The following is a 20,129-nucleotide window of genomic DNA, read 5'->3' on the forward strand; positions in this document are numbered from 1 at the left end:
TATTTTGTGTGTGTGTGAGTAGTTTTTATAAGCAACAGGTAAACGCGCAACGAGTATCGATAGTATCGAGCAAAAGGTCGTTTAGTTGTTGTTGAGATTCCGTTTGATTCGGTTGAGCCGCGCGCGTGTTTACGTTTACTTTTGACATTTTTCCAGCGGGAAAAACAAATTGCAGTGTATCAAATACGCATTAGGTATATTTACAGTCAATTACCATCTATTTAAAATAACTTGTGAGCATTTGCGACAGCATCAAGCAGTGCGCAACTAGTTTTCCCGTACAACAAGTATCTTTGGCGCAGGTGTAACGCGTTTCCACAGCGTGTTTCTTTTTTTCTTTCTCAAGAGAGGTAGCAAAGCAATAACAAGTTCAAACATATCCATAATATCGCTTCGTACCTACACTGCTGCTGTGCATTTGTGTGTGTGTGAGTGTTTAATACTGTGTCAGTGTGTGTGTGTGTGTCGCGCAATTTGGAAAACGCGTTTGCGGTTTTTAACGCTTCGAAATGGAAAGTGTCTGCTCCTTGCGTTTTTTTGTTGTGATCGCTGTGAATCGCTGTGAACGGTGTTAAAGCTGTGCTGTGATTGCTGTGATCGATCTCCACAAACAAAAGAGGTGCGAAGAATGAAAGTGAATTTTTATTTATGTTTGGTGTTGTTGTTGTTGTTGTCAATATTGTATGTACAACAAAAATTGCAATTTGTTTACTTTGTGGCGAGATTTACCACATTCCACATAAGAGAGCTGTGTCCATAGAAAGTCGATTAAATTTGTGTGATTGATGATGGATGGCAACCGTGAAAACTCGTACTCGAACTTGAATTTTTCTCGTCCATTTACAAATATTTCAACACAGTGCTCGCTCGCTCATTGTTACAAATATTGATTTGGTTATTATAATGATTTTATTGAATCATATATGAGCCTCGCATATCTTTAACATAAATATTTAAAAAAAAAGAATGTTGTATGAAATGAATTACGATTACAAGTTGTAATTATCGTGTGACTACTGTATATGCTAAGGCATATATTTTTGTGTGTATCTAAATACATAATTGTGTTTTGCTTAGAGTTGAGACAAGATAAATTCATCACATTTGCTAAATATGCAAAAAAGAAAAAGGTTTTCAGTTTTTAGTTAATGCTGCTGGCAGCAACAACAGCTCTAACTTGATTCCCATATATAAATTAAGCAGCCCATGGCACATCATCCAAAAGCTTGTCAACATAAAAAGCATAATGTTGCTTTATCAAGAAAAAGTTTACGGCGGTTATAATTATAAACGGTAATGCTGAATTTCACCCATGAAGTGAAATTATTGTTTTTGCGGTGGACGCCTAACAGCAAAACAACAACGCCAACACTGAAAAAAAAACCTTAACTGCAAATTGTAATAGCTTCCAGCCCAGTAAAAATTAATTGATCTAATTGCATTTTTCATGCTTGGTATACGTAATTTATGCGCATTTTACGCCTAAATTGGCTTAACTATTTTGAATATGAATATTTTAATAAAGCTTAGATGAAAATGTGGGAGTCAATAAATGTTTTGTTGCTGTTTGTTTTTATTTCCAATGCCATTGACTACACTGCTGTCCACTGCAAAGTGATTTCCCTCAACTTTCCTTGCAGCTTCAAATTCGCTCTTAATGACCGTAAGAAGGATTTTCTACTTTGTTTAAGTTTTTATCGCAGTGTAGCGCAGTTGAAAGTTGGCACTTCTTGCTACGGTCGCTGTGGCTACGTGCAGTTTTCGCCTTTTTCTGCAGTTTGGTGACAGGTGGCAACGACAGCAACGACGTGTAATGTGCAACGCTCAATGTGCAACGTGCAACGCAAGCGATCCATATAGAGAGCGTGCCACCTCTTGACCGCAGGCCACAACGCTTCTCGCGGCGTCTCGCGACTCATTTTCCCACTGCATTGTTGTCGCTGCGGCATCCTGCGTCTGCGTCTGCGTCCCGTGGCAAGTGCACTACAGTTGCCACTAATACAAATACACCCAAGGTATACACATAGATTGGTGTGTGTGATTGTGTGTGTGTTTTTTTATGGGGGTTACCTTTTGCCTGTGTATTGTTGTTGTTGTTGTTCTTGTTCTTGTTGTTTTTGTTTTTGTGGCATCATGTCTGACTGGTCGATCTGGTGGCATGGCCTGAAAACTCGTTTCTCGTTTCTCGCCTTTTGTTGTTGTCGTTTTCTTGGCAATTGTTGTTGTTGCTGTTGCTGCTGCTGCTGCTGGCATTCTTTGCTGGTGATTGTTCCCTATATACGTGTGGAGTGGACTCCACTGTTGTGTGCCTCTCAATTTATTTAGTTTTTTTTTTTATTATTGGAGTAAATTTTTCGCTTGAGGAATTTAATGTTATTGCCGGGCTTGTTGCCCTCTTTTTTCGCACAGTTAATTTTTTTTGTTTGTATTTTTTTTTTGTATGCATATCCATATCCGAATTAATAATTCTTAGCTTTGCATGAGTCAACATTTTTTTTGGATTTTCCAGGAAATTTGCATTAGTGTTGGCTTTATTATCATTTATATTATATGTACACTTTTTATACAAACATAATTCTTGAGGTACAAAATAAAAATATGAAGATTAAATGTAACAAATTTGGAGTCTTGTTTTTTGTAATTTTGCGGTCGAGTGCGCTCTGTAGTATATATATATATATATATCTTAATAGATTATGAATTTTATTTGTTGTTTTTTTTTTTGTACTATTTTCGTAGCTTAAACATATTTTTGCTTTTGAGAAAATAATATAAAATTTATTTGCAAACGTAATTCCTAAAAATAAGATATAAAGACTAAGTTTAGCAAATGTTGAGTCTTTGTTCTTTGTTTTTTTTTTCTGGTCGAGTGCGCTCTCAAAAATATTAAAATATATACATTTATTTGTTTTTATTTGGTTTCTTTGACTCTTTGCAGTTTAAGGCATCGCTTGCACAGTAAAAAAAATGTGATGATGTCAATTATGCGCTTGATGAAGATTCAATGACAAAGCGAACACGAGATAATAATTAGCGGGCAGCTAGACAAAGCATTTCTCAAATGACATACAGATATGTACATATATATGAATAAAACAATAATGAAACGACTTTAAAAAGCGCTTAGCTTGCAATTGTTATTGCGGATTAAGCTTAGAGCAAGCTAGCTGGCAAACGAAACAAGTTTTATTTTCGACAATACGATGCCAATTATAACAGCAACAACAACAACAACGCCGAGCAGCGTTGCAGCAGCAGCAGCAGCAGCGGCGACTAAAAGCGGCACAAAGTCAGCAGCGGCAGCAAGCACAACGTTGGCAGCGCCAGCCTCAAGTGATTATCTATTGCTGCAGCAGCAGCAACAGCAACAACAGTTGCAGTTCAACAGTCATTATTATCAACAACAGCAACAGTTGGCGCCTGTGCTAAATGCTTCCCACCAGCAACATTCACATCCTGTTGCCAGCTCGGCGGCAGCAGCGACAGCAACAACAACAACAGCTGCTGCTGCTGCAGCTTCGACCAGTTTTGCAACATTTAACGGAAACTCAAATCTAAATTCTAACCTTGCCAACGGAAGTAGCCGCAACAAGAAATTCAATTGCAACGACGTCAGCAGTGCTGTAGATCTGGCCGGCGATGTGGATGGCAACGGTTATGCAATGGTTGTCAAGCCACTGGCAGCACCGCCTATCGGCCTGCCACCGCCCGCCATTAAGAAGTCAACGTCGACGTCGGCTTCGTTGCATGCGTCGCGCGAAGATGTCGCCTCGTTGGGTGGCACCTCCTCCGTCAACAGTCAAGTCTCTGGCAATCATCATCAGTTCATTGGCAACGGCAACTCAACAACGGGACGCACTGCAGCCCATCATCCCAGCAGCATTCTAAAAGGCAGCAAAGGTAGGCAAATCTAATTGATTTCTAGTTTCATTTAACTAGCGTCTTCAGCATTACTTTAGCGGAATGTGATTAAAGTTTTTGTTGGAGCAACTTTATTGTTTCAAATTTACATCTGCTAGAATTTAATTACATTGGTTGCTGCCTGCTGGTTCGGATTACAATGACAGAAAAGTATTAAATTTTAAATTCAATTTTATGGGAATTGGTTGAGATGTATACCCTGTAAAAAGGAAAGTGAGATCGAGTGGGTATATTTAAGGCATTGATTGATTTTTGTATCAAATTGGTTAACATAGAAGTTACCAAAAATTTATGTTGATTTTAGCTGTTATTTGCAATGCCAATTGGATTCTTATCTAATATTTAATTGATCTAATTCGAATTGGGCACAAGGGACAACTTTGGCATAGTGTTTGTTTTTGTTTAGTGTAATTAGTTGATTGATTCTGTGATTGCTTTTATAAAGTCAGTCAATTTTAGTTTTTAGAGTCAAATACCTAACTTGGCCTACTATCGATTCACTGACTGGCAGCTGTGAATAATTGATTAAAATTTATTTGGTTCTGCTGTGAATTGAGGTCATAGCTGCAAGAGCTCTTAATCATTGCAGTCCCAACGAAGAACCACAAATAGATTAAGCAATTCATTTCCACCCACATGGCCAACTGCACCCACTTTGGATGTTTTCAATGTGGTTTCAGTTTCAATTTCAAATGCACTTGCCATTGCCGGGGACTATAAAAAAAACATATTAAATTAGCTGCTCTGTGTAGTCTTCAATTGAATTTGTCTGCCCGGGGGTTTTGTACAGTAAATCAGTAAATCAGTACTATGCCCTGAGGAGTTCGGCACAGCGGGAAAGTGGGCGTTAAAAGTTCAATTGATTTGTGTATGGTGTTTTGTTTCGAGTTGTACAACTTGCGTTTTGTACTTGTGTCTTAAGCAGACACGTGCCAATTGTTTACACTTCATGCTCAACTGGCAAAACTTAAGACAATGGTCGAGTTGAGTTGAGTTGAGTGGAATTGGTTGTTGGTGTGTAAGATGAACCCATTTCTCACTTCTGCTTGTGGGTCTTCTACGAGTAGTCGAAATACTATCTTACTTTCAATAGTGTTCGTTTTGTCTTCTTCGTTCAGTTTATGTTCTCTGTGCACTCCATGCAGATTAGTTCAAGAGTAAGTTCACCGGAAGTTCACCTTTCCATTACAATAACAAAAAATACGCAATACTCATTGACTTATTGTTATAAATTTCAAATTGTGGAATATTTTAAGAGGTTCATCATTTGAATGAAATGAATTGGAAAGTAGTGTTATAACTTGTAATCTGTGGATTAAATTGAGGAATATTCAGCAGTTTTTATATTTTTATTCAATTCAAATGAATTGGAAAGTAGTGTCATGACTTGTAATCAGTAGATTAATAATTCATTAAAATACATTTCGAAAAAGATTCAAACTTTTCAGACTTGCGCAACAAATTAAAAACGCTTTTAAAAGTAAAACAGAGAGTATTCACCTAGTCATGCTCTACCGCATTCTAGCTCTAGGGTCCCCCATTTGATACTTGGAAATGGTCGTGTTCCATATGCCATTTGATCCACTGTAAGGCGATATTAAATACCACTTAATCCATTTGTTTTTGCTGCTTCTCTCTCGTATTATAGCCGCACCTATTTCAAACACTTGTCATCTAACTTATGCGTCTCTCGCCTGCTGTTGTTTGTTTGGCTTGTGGGTCGCCGCAACGTAGTAAATTATAGTATAGTAATAGCGGGTTAACCACATTAAACATTCAGCATTCACACTCACCCTCACCCTCACATTCACATTCACATTCATTCATGAAACCGAAACCACGTTAAGCAAAACGAGTTCACACCAAAGCCAAAGCCAAAGCTAAATCGACCCACAAAATTGTAGGCAAGTGGGAGGTGTTGTTGCTGCTGACTCAATTTTGATCAAGCTCAGAGCTGTTTTTACGTGGGCGTGGCACTCATTATAGTTAGCTTGTGTGTGGTAAATTGATATTTATAGTTTAGTTGGTAAAGACTCACTTAATACGAATGTAAAACAAGGCTTTAATTGGGCAATAGTCTCACAGTACGCCAAAAAACCACTCAGCACCTCTTTTGAGATCGCTTTCGGAAGTTGGCCAAGCGACATTTCCTAATCGGAGAATCATCTTGTGGATTGTTAAATGTTTTGCTTCGGTAAGTTTTTCGGGCAGGTGTTTCAACAGCTTCAAAAGTGCCATTGTTATGCGGGCGATGAGTTTTTGTTAACATTCAGTTTGTGTTTATTCAACTTGGTTTTAAAGCTATGCAACATATTTATTAGCGCCTTTGTATTGTATATTGTAAAAAGTGTGAATTTATTAGCGGGGTCAGCAGTCGGAGATGCTTCAATTTGAATGACTATGTTAAACTAGAGCCAATGGCAATGAACTCCATGGTCACCCACGAGGAAACACCTCAGTCAAGGAACGTTCTCTTATCACTGACGCGTCACGTCAGTGGCAATTAGCTGCGGTTGCAACTTCGCGTCATATGATGCGATTATTAATTTCTTGATTACTACAGCATTGTGACATGCCAAAGGAAGTCTCTCGCTCTCTCTGAGACATTGAGTGGGGGCTTGGCTCACTGTATGGCGTGTCGTGTAAGCCAAGTTAACGAAGCAGCAAAGCCAATTAGATGCAATCATTAACCAGCAACCAACACATGAGCTCTGCAGCCAGGAGCCACAGTTCCACATTGCTAGCCGGTGATGCATCAGCTGCCAATCCAAAGGGGCATGCTCTACACTGAAAGCAAAGTCAGAAAATCCTATGTACTTCAATTGTTGTCTTTAATTGAATAACTAATTGCTTAGCACATGATACATTCTAATATTCTCGACAAATGCACAAAATAATTGACAATGGCTGCAAGTATTCTGTTTTCATGCCCCCATTACTTACTTTTGCACTTGATTCAGAATGTGGTTTTGGGCTACAATTTCTTAAATATAAGTATTAAATTCTGCATTTATCCTAGTCCGATTTTTTTTCGCGCTGTGTACGCTCATTGCCTGTGAAGCTTTTGTTGAGAACAAAGACGTTGCCTTCATTGTGGTGCTGTTGCTGGGTGGTGCTGCTGTTGCCCTGAAGTGGGGCACACATAGCCTGGTGGCTCAATGACATTAATTACTTATGTGCTGCAAGTTGTGCAGTTGGCATTGTTGTTGTTGCTGTTGTTGCTGTTGTTGGAGTCGGCAGCTCGACTTGATGAAAACTCAGCGCATTTCAATAGATTGACCACTTGTTGGCTTTGTTCACTCTTCAAGCTGGACGCAAAGTTATTTCTATGCCGAACAACATTTCATGTGTTGTCAGAAGTATGTCGAATTGTGCGTGAGTCAGGCACTTTATTTTAACACACAACTTGACAACTTCAGTGGTTCTTGTTTAACATACTTCTCGTTGATTGAGTCGAATGCAATGAAAACAGTGAGTTGACTCTCTTTTTCTCCCTCTCGACTTTTTAAGCAGGTGTTTTTGTATTTTTTCGTGTGAGTCACTGTCATTGACCCGCTGCGGGAATTGGTTGCTTTTAAATTGTCTACCATGAACATCATCCCCTTGACACTGCCTCTGTTCGAAAATAATAATGGTCTGCTCACAGCTACGACTCACCTGATGGGTATGTTTATATTTGTGTGTCTTGCATGTGGCTTGATTGAAAGTGAGTCATGCTCTTGACTTGGCCGATTCATATTGCTGTATCTGAAGATCAGACAGGGGCACGAGTGCTTGTTTATACGCTTACAGAGAGCGAATTACAGTTTTGTTACGTAGTTTGTGAAGCAAATTCGAGAAGGAAGAAGATCTATAAAGCTGGCTTGAAGAAACTTGGAAGTCAACCCCGTCGGGCCACTATCGTTAATATCGTTTATCTTTCATGTGTTTGCAAGTGTATTTAAACTTCGGCACGCCAAGCATATCTGGGTTTTTCATGTCATATTTTTGAGCTAATCAAGGCATACCCATTACTGTTAATGAGGGGTTACATCACGCAGAAATTATGGTTAATTGTGGGGATCAGATTGGCGGCGTGCAGCACAAGATGCGAAGGAGCAGTGCCCCAATCCTCAAATGCCACTAGCCCCATAGGCCTCATTGTTAGATCAACAACAATGCATTCTCAAGCACTGTAAATATAAACAACGATCTTGTGCCCAACATGTGTCCGCCTCCAAAGCCTCGCCCACTTTGAAGATGGGGCGTGCTGAGTTTAAGGGCAGCCCACAATTGAATTAAGGCAATATGAAGAGAAGAGTTCATTGACTTGCATTTAGGGAGAGGAATATATATATATATATATATGTAGAAACATATCGATAACTAATATAATTTATAAGCAGTAGTCTCCAATATTCCGATTCTTGCAAAGTTCTTTCAAAAATCTTTTTCTTATCGCAGACATGAAACCAGAAAGATAAAAAAGTATTTTGCATAGATAAGGCAAATATATGCTAGAGTTTTAGTGGACGTGTACAAAGAGTTAAATGCGTTATCACGACTCAACTTTCAATAACACACACACTCACAGAGGTATACTCTATGCCACCTGGCTCTTTTCAATGTGTGTGTGTGTGTGTGTGTGTATTCAAAAGAACTGTATTTTTGTGCCACATCTGGTCTGATCAAATAGCTTTTTAGCTCTCGCTCTACAAATATTTACACATGCCGCCTGACACACGAGCAAGTGAAGTTGAATGCTGGCTGAAAGGGGAGTTGCACGGGTTACAACAAATAAGGGAGGGGCAAACTGTGCCACAAAATCAGCAGAGAAATATCAAAAAGAAAGAAAAAAAAACGAAGAAGACGCAGCACTAACCAACTTCCGTACTTGGGAGCTTGCTCGTTTGTTCACACTTTCTGGATTATGCAGCCTCCCAACAAACACACACAAACACACTCACACATTTACATAAACTAGCAGCAACTTCTATTTGCGTTAGTGTCTGCTGGCCCTGTCTGAATCGAACCGTTAACCGTTTGGCTGCTCCCTATTGATAAGACCGTTCCCAGCAGCATAGCTAACAGCCCAGCCTAGTATATAAATATTTATTTTTTTGCCATGCAAATGATTCATTTGGAGCAAAATCTGCTCCATATGCATGTAAGTGTGTCTGCCTGATTATATGCCTATATAAACATATACATACATGACTAACGATGACTGGACTGTTGCATAGAGTTACATGGAAAAAAAAGCTTTGCTTCTGTTTTAATGACCATCGATGGCATATTTTAGCATACGATTGTCAGCCAAGTCCAATGACTTTTATTCCGCTAAAATCAAGAGAAATCTGCTAATTATTTTAATCTTTATAGAACTTTCTATTTTCTAAGAATTGGCATATTTAATATTAATGTAGCCTATATGAGTATTACTCAAACTGGGTCATAGACTCCAGTTAGCCTTTTTTTTTATTTGCTGAACTCGAACTGTGTGTATTATTACCACTTGTTTGTTGGCTAGGATCGAACAGTTTACGGTTCATTCAACAAAGATAACAAACCGCGTTGCAGTAGCATTCACCCACGGAGAACTTCAAGCTGAAATGGTGGGGCATGTGCCTCAAACTATATTCGCCTGGTTGGCTGCACACCTGTGCGGCAATGCTGTTGGATGGCCAACATTAAATGGCCAACTAACCAGGGTGACAAATAACTCAAGCAAGAGTTAATTGTGGGGCCCACATATCCGGTTTGAGGTCTGCTTGGACTACATACATAGGTATTTATGTATTTATGTTCTAGCCAGGTTCATCGATCGGCTTGAATTTGAATTGTTTTTGGGCGAGCTGACGAGCTGAAATTTGAGCCAGAATTCTGGTTGATTGCAAAGCGTGGGAATAGCTTATGGCTAATGCCACACAAGGGTTCAATATGGCCAAAAATTGAAAACATTGTTAAATGATATCTTCTTGAGTTGTAAAAATGAAAAAACGGAACACAAAACTAAATATGTTGGGTCTCAAATCAGGCTTACAATGAGAGCATATTAAAAGATTGCTTAGGGCTTATTTTGATGATTATTAATAGCTTGGATATTAGGCAAACCACAAGTCGAAAATATGTTAATATATGTATACAATCCGAAGCCAAATTATGGCTAATAAAGAAATAAAAATTTTATAGTTGGCAAAATAAGGTAATATAATTGCAGATCATAAAAAGATTAGTTGGATTGACAAGACTCGGACACTTTATGGCATTTTGAATATATTGACATTCAGATATTCAAAAACCGTTCTTTTAGCAGTACATAGCTTTTATCTCAAAATCAAATCAGTTAATTAAATTTCATCACAATGCAGATAACAATCTTATCTAAGTTTTCTCTTAATTGTTTGTTGTTGCTTGACTTGCAGAGAATCTCTTGCAAAATACCTATTACAATGGTGAGGGTGGCGACAGCAGCATGGGCAGCGAATGTGGTGGCACCGATATCAATCAGACTAATCACGATGATCCTGGCGATGGACTAGGACCCTTGCCTCCAAAATGGGAGACTGCCTACACGGAACGGGGCGAGCTGTACTTTATTGAGTAAGTTTGCTGAACCATCCACATAAAAGTATATGTGATTAAGAGATTATTCTTGTGCTTAGCCACAATACGGGCACCTCACACTGGCTGGATCCGCGTCTGTCCAAGTATCAAAAGAAATCACTGGAGGATTGCTGCGAGGATGAGCTGCCCTACGGCTGGGAGAAGATTGAGGACTCCATGTATGGCATGTACTTCATAGATCACGTCAATCGTCGCACCCAATACGAGAATCCCGTGCTGGAGGCGAAACGTCGCGCGGCTGAGCAACGTCAGCAGCAGCAGGAACAGCTGCAACTACAGCAGCAGCAGCAGCAGCAACAACAACAACAACAACAACAGCAGCAACAGCAGGCGCAGCAGCGCTCCAAGACGCCCACAGCGGCTCTAGAAGCGGGGAACATTCCATCTGCTCCTATTCCACTTCCTCCCCAACCAGCCAAGCTACCCTACAAGTTCACCCGCAATCCGGCTGAGCTGCAGGGTCAGCGCATCAATACCACACTATTGAAATCCACACGTGGATTGGGTTTTACGATTGTTGGCAGTGATGGCAGTACCGGCAGCGATGTGGAGGAGTTTCTGCAGATCAAGACCGTTGTGCCCAATGGTCCCGCCTGGCTAGATGGCCAGCTGCAGACGGGCGATGTGCTGGTCTATGTGAATGACACTTGCGTGTTGGGTTACACCCACCACGATATGGTCAACATCTTTCAGTCCATCTTGCCAGGTGAGACGGCAGCGTTGGAGGTGTGTCGCGGCTATCCGCTGCCCTTCGATCCCAATGATCCCAACACCGAAGTGGTCACGACCATGGCCGTCGATGGGCTGCCTTGTGAGCCGGAGAAGCAGCGTCGCTTGAACGTTGACCTCAACATGGATGGCAATTATAATTTCCTTGACCTATCTGGAGGTGAGGCCGTCAGCAAAGCAGCTGGAAGTGGCTTCATTCTCATGAAGAAGCCGGAACTCTACACCTTCTCCGTTATGAAGGGCGCCATGGGATTTGGTTTCACCATTGCGGATTCTGCCTGCGGTCAGATTGTGAAAAAGATTCTCGATCGCAACTGCTGCACCCAGCTGGTCGAGGGCGATGTGCTGCTCGAGATCAATGGGATTAATGTGCGCAACAAGCCCCATTTCTATGTTGTGGAACTGCTCAAGGAGTGCAGTCAGACAACACCCACTGCCCTCAAAATACAACGCACTCCGCCGGAGCAGACAACGTCCGGCCAAGGTGTGGGTGTGGGCAATGTGGCTAATCTGCGCAAGAATTTCGTGGGCGGCACTGGAGCTGGTTTGTTTCGCAGCAAGACACCAACTGCTGATTTGTACAGCACGCAGCCCAAGGAGGTGCTGCCCATGCGACCCAAGACGCCGCTGGTGGACACGAGACGTGCTCGCGTCCTAACGCCCAGCAACGAGCTGATGCAGCAGCTGACGCAGGATGTGGTGGATGTGACGGGCGGTGCTGATAGCAAACCACTGCACCTGCAGGCAGGGCAGGGCAAGTCAAACAATAGTCTACAAGAGCTGGACGACATACCCTTTATGGATCCCTATCCCAAGATGGTAACCAGACTAAGCGAACGCCTCGCCGAGGCGACGCTTCAGGGTGGCGTCGATGTCGATGCTGGCGATGGTGGCGGTGGTAACTATAATCCCATTTATGGCTTGCCGCCGAGCATGCAGCCACTGCCGCTGCCACTGGCTCATCACGAGTCCTGCTACTGCTACGATTGTCAGGCGCAACGCTATCAGCGACCCCAGCCCACCTCCCAGCTGGGTTACTACGTACAGCAGGCGCCCAACGCAGCAGTAGCCCAATATTCTCCATTGCAGGCCGCGCACATTCAAAACGAACGGATGCAGCGTCGAGTCAATGAGCTGCTCAGCGATCGACGGCGCGTTGGATTTGCCAACTTGGATCCACCGGGACAGCAGCACCAGCAGCAGCACCAGCACCAGCAGTTGCAGCTCCAGCATTCGCCAAACTGGCGCAATGGCGCCCTACTGGATGTCTCGGAGGATGCGGATCAGTGTGAGCTGACAGAGGTGACGCTGGAGCGTCAAGCAATGGGTTTCGGTTTTCGCATTGTCGGCGGCACAGAAGAGGGCTCGCAGGTGACAGTTGGACACATTGTGCCGGGCGGTGCAGCGGACAACGATCATCGCATTGCCACCGGCGACGAGATACTCAGCATCGATGGCATCAATGTGGTTAGTTTATTTAAATTTGTATTCGAATTTTCGTTTCTTTAATTAAATATTTATTTTTCAGCTTAATTCCTCGCACCACAAAGTCGTTTCGCTGGTGGGCGAATCAGCTGTGCGTGGTCAGGTTACCATGATACTGAGGCGACGACGGGCGACGCTGCTTCAGCAGACGCCTCTGGTGCAACTGCGTCGCTATCCTTACGATGTGATTGTCAGTCGGCATGAGAACGAGGGCTTTGGCTTTGTCATCATCTCCTCGTCGAATCATTACTACGGATCCACAATAGGTAGAAATATATCTTCTTCCAGCTATAGAATTTGTTTTAATATTTCCTCAACTTTGACTTCTTCGCAGGCAAACTAATACCGGGCAGTCCAGCGGATCGTTGTGGGGAGTTGAAAGTCGGCGATCGCATTATTGCCGTTAATCGCATCGATATTGCGGGCATGTCACATGGTGACGTTGTTAATCTCATCAAGGAGTCGGGACTGCATGTGCGCCTCACCATCGGTTGCCCCTTGAAGGAGGGCGGTCCCAGTCCAGGTGGCAGCAGTGCCGGTCTCGGCTCCAACACTCCCCTTCAGGCATCGCCCAGTCTATTGAAAGCTCCGCCACAACCACAACAACAACAACAATTACAACTCCAACAGCAGCATCAGCAGCACCAGCAGTTGGAAATGCCCGGTTTAGGTCCAATGCCCGGTAGCTATCTGGAGCGACCAAGCACAAATATCGCAGCTACGCTCGCTCTGCACCAGCAGCAGCCACAGTTATGACTCTGAGATCTACGTATCCGGCTCTATAAGAGCTTCCTCTAGCTACTAGTTTTAATTATAGCTGCTATGTAAACCCCAAAGACTGAATTTAGTAAGCAAATGCAAACATTTCAATTTGCGAATCTCCGAGCGCTTCGCGAAGCTACACAAATATTGTTGTCATACACATCTGCTTTTTAATAGCCCCCCTTTGCCTGTTAGATGATATATGTATCTAACTATAAGTACTAATTGAAAAATCTGAGCTTATCTCTGTATATGTGAAACAAATGAATCTGATTGTGAAATATGGCATTATTTTAACAGCTTTAGCATTAGACGATTATTTTATAAGATTTAGATAAGTTTTATCTATAAATCATAAATTTTATTAGGTTTGATATACATAATTGTACAAATGTAAAAGAACTTAAATGTTTTATATTCATACTTTAATATGTTGTTCAATAAATGATATTACAACTAGTTTTTAATCCAAAAATCTTTGTGATTCTGACTTTTTTCTATTAGACCAAAGGAAAAATAATGCTTTTTAAAAGAAAATACGAGTGAAGTATATTAGTGTCGTTAAATTCTCTCGAAGCTCGATTCAATCTCATACATGTCTATACAATTTTATTCAATTACGATTCGTACAAAATATTAAAGATTATTCATTTGTAGTCATTAATTACAAAATTTAATGAGTCTGCTAATTATGCTTCTTATAAATATATAAGTGAGTTGAATACAGTTTTGCGGAACAGTTCGACAACACAGTTTACTTTATATGGGCTTAATCTTGAAATGCAGACCGATGAGTGAGAATACCAGACACTTTAGATCCTGCACCAAATAATAGAAACAGCGCAAGCCTTCTGGGTCCTTTGAACGATTCACGTCCACCAGCGAGCCCGTTTTTGACGTAGTAAATGAAATATGCTCATCACCAATAACAATTTCCAGTTCCTGTCATGTTTAAGTGTGATTAATATGTGTAAATAGATTTTTTGGCCATTTTGGTTACCTGTCGACCCACGCGATCTGGTGGCGGCCATGGCAAATCATCTTCCTGCATGATTTCTGAGTCAATTATAATGCGCTTTAGTTCCTCCATGACGGACTGATGCACAAACGCTTCTTTGCGGATCATCGTATCGTTTTTATAGTTGGAATTGTTGGCATAGCGCAGTTTTCCATCCGGTCGGAACTCAAACTCCAGAAACTCATGTCCAAACTTTCCTTTGTGGCCGACATAATAGCGCAAATAGAAGTCCTCCGTTGACATGGTTATTTGGGGTGTTGCGCGAATAGGATTCTATAGTTTTTAATATACAAAATAAAAATTTGTTTCTTTTTCCGGCATACACCTTTACAACACACAACGTTGCGGCTAAATTTCTTTAGGGTTGCTGCATTTGTGCTTGTTTTCGATAATTTTGTACGCTGTCCGCATATAAATTGTTATCGATATGCACGCGTGCCAATGCGAATGGTCAAAGAGCGAGCAAGTCGGCCATAAACCGTGTTGAGTTTTGTGTTAAAATGTAACTTTATTTTGATTAAATGCAACTACCTCCAATACTCACAGCATAAATGCGGTAAGTGCGCGGTAAACGACAAAGCTTGAAAGAAATGCACCAACAAAATCTGATGACGATATTGCAATAAATTTAAATTTGCAACAAAGTTGATATATGTGCATAATATGTAGGGTGTTGTTGTCATTGGATGTAATGGCGTCGTTCAAATTCGCAATGCGGTTCGGGGAAGGGGCTGGCTGGCTACATGCTACACCAAGAGCAGACGCAAGGCAGGCGCACGGATATCGGTCAAAGTAATTTTACAAAAAAGTACCAGCACTAAAAACATTCGCAAAGAGCGACGTTGAGAGAATTCTGAGTTGTGGTTGCTATCACAGGACGAACGAAAGTGCAAGGATTTGGCAGCGCCTGCGCTTTCAATGGCGGGAAATCAACAAGCGTTCACCTGCACGTGTGCTTCTGCTTGTGCTTGCCTATATACTATATATGTATGTGTATACTGACTGACTGTCGTCGTCCTTTCGGCTCGTAATGTCGGTCGTGCAACAAAGTTGCTCTCAGTATCACTCTCTCTCTCTCTCACTCACTCTCTCGTTTACTTGGTGGTTGTTTGTTTTGACTGCCATCGTTGCAAAAATCGATGACATTGAGTGCAACTTTGTTGCTGTCTCTTGGTCAGCAATAACGTTGCATCCACATACCTATGCGCTCGCCAGTCGTTGCTTGTCTCGCCTAGTAATGCCTCACTGTGCTGCCTGCCTTGCTTTCATAATATTTACAGTACACAAACAAAAACAACAAAACAACTCTTCTCGTTAGCTGTGCACATATTCTCTCCGTGCAACTTTTGCCGGCTGCTGCTGCCGCTGCTGCTGCTGCTGCGGCCTATGTTAGAGGCGCTTACAACTTTGTTAACTTCGGCGCTTTGCTGCATGCAGTCAGTCGGCATTCAGGACAGTAACCGGGACAAAGTTACTTTGTTGTCGCATTTATTGATTTTTTCGTCCAACTTTTTATTGTACACACTAAAGTAGAAGTTACTTGGGAATTAATTCAATTGTGTTCTCCGGATTTGTGCTTTACAATTGGAAACTCGTTGTTGGAGAAATAAGTGGAAAAGTGAGAGCCACAATTTATTTAATATTTTACCTATTTTTAATGCATTCTATTTTAAATTTGGCCATTAACGTACTCCAATTTAAAAAGCTTTCAGTAATGCAATAAAAATAGAATTCATTTCCGATCTAATTTCTCAATAAATATTTGATTCAAAAGTAAAATTTCCAAATAAAGTAATGCAAAAAATTAAAAAGGCTTTAAAATATAAGATTTACATTTTTAACTTGCTTAACTTGATATATCTTTGCAGGCAATGTAGAAACCTTACACAGAATATATAATAGCAATACATATGTAATAAAAAAAGGAGAGGTGCAAGTAATATTCCAACTCGTATTCTACAGTAAATATGAGTACATGAACTGAAGTTCTGCACGGACTGGAATGCGCAGAAAGTAACAGGAAGAGAGGGGGCAGTGGGAAGAAGAAAAGGCAATCATGTCAATGAACCCAAACCAACTGCAGCAGCAGCAGCAGCAGCAGTTACATCAACAACAACAGCAGCAGCATGCAGCAGCAACAACAGTAGGCGCAACATGCAACCGCGAGAGAGGGAGAGACAGAGAACGTGAACGTGAACGTGAGAAGGAGAGTGATAGAGAGTGGACTGGTAGCAGTTCACAGCGGAATTTGATTGAGTTCCTTAGCATATGCATTGCCTGTTGTGTTTGCTATTATAACAGCATGCAGTGCGGCCTCGTCTTTGACGACATTAGTGCGATAAGGGATAACAAGGATTTGCGACCCGGTACACCGCTGCGTAATGTGTTCCTCAACGATTTCTGGGGCACACCTATGCGCAAGGAGCAGTCGCACAAGTCCTACAGGCCTTTGACTGTGCTGACATTCCGATTTAACTACTTGCTGCATGCACTGGAACCATTCGGCTATCACCTCGTCAACCTGCTACTCCACATCGCCGTCTGTTTGCTGTGGCGTCGCGTCTGCCGCCTGCTGCTGCGCCAGTGTGTGGCACCAGCTGCTAGTAGTAATGAAGGAGCCTCGTCCTTTGCCCTATACGCGTCCTCACTTAACACATGCGCCTTTGTGGCTTCGCTCCTGTTTGCCGTACACCCGGTGCACACGGAGGCCGTTACTGGCGTCGTCGGTCGAGCCGAATTGCTCTCATCGCTGTGCTATTTGGCCGCCTTTCTCAGTTACGCGCACGCAACGAGTTCCTCGCCACGACGCACGAACTGGGCCTCACTTTGTTTAGGCTTCGGCAGTTGCCTGACTGCCTCCATGCTGTGCAAGGAGCAGGGCATTACCGTTGCTGGCATTTGTGCCGTTTATGAACTATTTGTGGTGCAGCAACTGCGTCCGCTGCACCTTTGCCATTTTGTTATGCGCATATTCGAGGAGCAGCCAGCGGCGAAGACAGCTGGCAGCAGTAGCAGCACTAGCAGCAGCACGCGACGCTTGTCCGCGGCTCTGTGGACACGCTTGGCATTCCTCACCATCATCACAGTCGCCCTGCTGGTGGGTCGCGTTTATGTAATGGGCTCCCAGCTGCCCATCTTCACCCGCTTCGATAATCCGGCCTCGGCGGCGGCAACGCCTGTGCGCCAATTGACTTATGGCTACCTCATTTACCTGAACTGCTGGCTATTGCTCTGCCCATCTCTCCTCTGTTGCGATTGGACAATGGGTGAGCTTCAGCAGGGACTAAAACTTGACATGCATTTATTTGATATTAATTGTTTTTCATTTATTGATTTGCATTCCTATATCTATTTACTGTTATTTTCCATTTGCAGGCACTGTGCCCTTGCTGGAAGGATTTGGAGACGCACGAAACATGGCCACGCTGTGCACCTTCCTGGCACTGGGCGCACTGATAGCCAAGGCTTGCCTCTCACGGTCTCTGGCGCAATCACGAACGCTGCTGATGTGTCTTGGCTGGATTGTGTTGCCATTTTTGCCCGCTTCGAATCTATTCTTTCCGGTGGGATTTGTGGTCGCTGAGCGCATTCTGTATATGCCCTCGATGGGATACTGTTTGCTGGTTGCCTATGGCTATCATCAGTTGCAGCGTCGTTTTCACTCCTCCCGTTGGATTCGTCTTTCCCAAGTGGCGCTCGTTTCACTCCTACTGGCGCACGGCCTGAAGACGCAGCAGCGCAACTGGGACTGGCGGACGGAGTATTCGCTGTTCATGTCCGGTGTTCATACAAATCAGCGCAATGCCAAATTGTACAACAATGTGGGACATGCGCTGGAGAACGAGGCTAGGTATGAGGAGGCACTGGTCTACTTCCAGCAGGCTGTGGACATACAGCAAGATGACATCGGCGCCCACATCAATGTCGGACGCACCTACAACAATCTCAAGCGCTATGAGGAGGCGGAGCAGGCCTACATGCGAGCCAAGGCACTCTTCCCGCAAGCCAAGGCTGGAGTTAGCTATCACGCTCGCATTGCACCCAACCACTTGAATGTTTTCATCAATCTCGCCAATCTGATATCCAAAAATCAGACACGACTGGAGGAGGCAGACCATCTCTACCGGCAGGCAATTAGCATGCGCAGCGATTACGTTCAGGTGAGTGCTTGTAATTGTTATAGTTACATAATGAGTTTTATTAACAATTCTGATTACAGGCTTATATCAATCGAGGCGATATTCTTATGAAGCTCAATCGTACAGCTCAGGCGCAGGAGGTTTACGAGCAGGCGCTCCTTTATGACAGCGAGAATGCGGATATCTATTACAATTTGGGCGTTGTCTTCCTAGAGCAGGGCAAGAGCCAACAGGCGCATGTGTACTTTAACAAGGCAATCGAATTGTATCCGGAACACGAGCAGGCGCTGCTCAATTCGGCCATTCTGCTGCAGGAGCGGGGAGGAGAGGAGGCACGCCAATTGTCGCGCGCCCGTCTCTACCAAGTGCTGGCCAGAGATGCGAACAACGAGAAGGTGTACTTCAATCTCGGCATGCTGGCAATGGATGAGGTCAACTTCGATGATGCCGAGCAGTTCTTCAAGCGTGCAATCCACCTCAAATCGGATTTTCGCAGTGCTCTCTTCAATCTGGCCCTATTGCTGGCCGACTCCATGCGTCCGTTAGATGCAGTTCCATTTCTTCATCAACTGATTCGTCATCATCCCACGCATGTAAAGGGATTGATCCTGCTAGGCGACATATACATTAATCACATGAAGGATCTGGATGCAGCCGAGAAGTGCTATCGAAGCATACTCGAACACGATCCTCACAATACGCAGGGTCTGCACAATCTCTGTGTGGTTTTCGTGGAGCGTAAGTGGATGGCCAAGGCCTCTGCCTGCCTTCAGTTCGCTCAGCAATTAGCCCCCGCCGAGGATTACATTGGCCGTCACCTTCAGATTGTCAATGCACGTCTGCAAAAAATCAACAAGTTACCTGATACGTCGCCGGAGCGATTATTAGCTTACAAGGACTATGATCCCCTTGAATTCGTACTGCCTGAAATAGACAAGACCAGCACGCCGTCATAGCGGCAATCGGCCTTAAACTTCCAATAATTCCAATTCGTCAGAAAACTTACGTCTTATACAAAAATTGTACATTGTACAGGATATAAATTGAATCTTAGTTGGATTGTCGTTTTAATGATAAAAATGTGAATTGAAGGTTTTTACCTAAAGTACGTAATCACAACCTGACCTTATTTTGTATATAAAGCTAATCGTTTTTTTAAGTAAAATAAGACCTACCGAAATATTGCATTTATTATAGACGAACGAAACTGTACTTAACATTGAATAAAAAGATTCTGTACTTAAATGTGAACTAATGTAATTTTCTTTGCCCTTCCCTAACTCGAGACAGTTAAATCGAATTTTTTGCATTCATTGATAAATTCGAAATTAAATACATACTTTTAGGGTGGAAGAGAAAGATGACGAGACAGCGAGTAAAAATAAATTGTACAGTATATTTTTGGGGAGAACAATAAAATCAAAGAAGTGATGTTTTAAAGCATACTTTAGGGGCTAAGCAAAAAAAAA

At 42.6% G+C, this 20,129-nt stretch overlaps 3 protein-coding genes across 4 annotated transcripts; 2 read left to right on the forward strand and 1 right to left on the reverse strand.

The window, feature by feature from the left end:
* The first annotated feature begins 67 nt into the window (after positions 1-67).
* Positions 68-13,973, forward strand: LOC6559384 (membrane-associated guanylate kinase, WW and PDZ domain-containing protein 1). Of its 2 annotated transcripts, none has more exons than XM_001986064.2 (6): positions 68-619; positions 2,939-3,900; positions 10,326-10,503; positions 10,566-12,723; positions 12,785-13,007; positions 13,076-13,973. In XM_001986064.2, exons 2-6 carry the CDS (start codon positions 3,204-3,206, stop codon positions 13,495-13,497), a joined length of 3,678 nt encoding a protein of 1,225 aa, XP_001986100.1. In that variant the 5' UTR covers positions 68-619; positions 2,939-3,203; the 3' UTR covers positions 13,498-13,973. The 2 variants fall into 2 exon arrangements, with proteins under 2 accessions (XP_001986100.1, XP_032590520.1); XM_032734629.1 differs by having other exon boundaries at positions 68-194.
* A 91-nt stretch (positions 13,974-14,064) lies between these two features.
* On the reverse strand, positions 14,065-14,891 carry LOC6559892 (protein mago nashi). The gene is made up of 2 exons (XM_001986065.2): positions 14,504-14,891; positions 14,065-14,445 (listed from the first exon to the last, which is right to left on the reverse strand). Exons 1-2 carry the CDS (start codon positions 14,762-14,764, stop codon positions 14,263-14,265), a joined length of 444 nt encoding a protein of 147 aa, XP_001986101.1. The 5' UTR covers positions 14,765-14,891; the 3' UTR covers positions 14,065-14,262.
* Positions 14,892-14,974: 83 nt separating this feature from the next.
* On the forward strand, positions 14,975-19,911 carry LOC6559285 (protein O-mannosyl-transferase Tmtc3). Its single transcript, XM_001986066.2, has 4 exons — positions 14,975-15,077; positions 16,390-17,787; positions 17,897-18,681; positions 18,741-19,911. The coding sequence occupies exons 2-4, from the start codon at positions 16,578-16,580 to the stop codon at positions 19,614-19,616; spliced, it is 2,871 nt and encodes a 956-aa protein (XP_001986102.1). The 5' UTR covers positions 14,975-15,077; positions 16,390-16,577; the 3' UTR covers positions 19,617-19,911.
* The last annotated feature ends 218 nt before the right edge of the window (positions 19,912-20,129 follow it).

The sequence above is a fragment of the Drosophila grimshawi genome, unplaced genomic scaffold, assembly GCF_018153295.1.
Source record: "Drosophila grimshawi isolate 15287-2541.00 unplaced genomic scaffold, ASM1815329v1 contig_1367, whole genome shotgun sequence".
In the NCBI taxonomy this organism is placed as follows: domain Eukaryota; kingdom Metazoa; phylum Arthropoda; class Insecta; order Diptera; family Drosophilidae; genus Drosophila; species Drosophila grimshawi.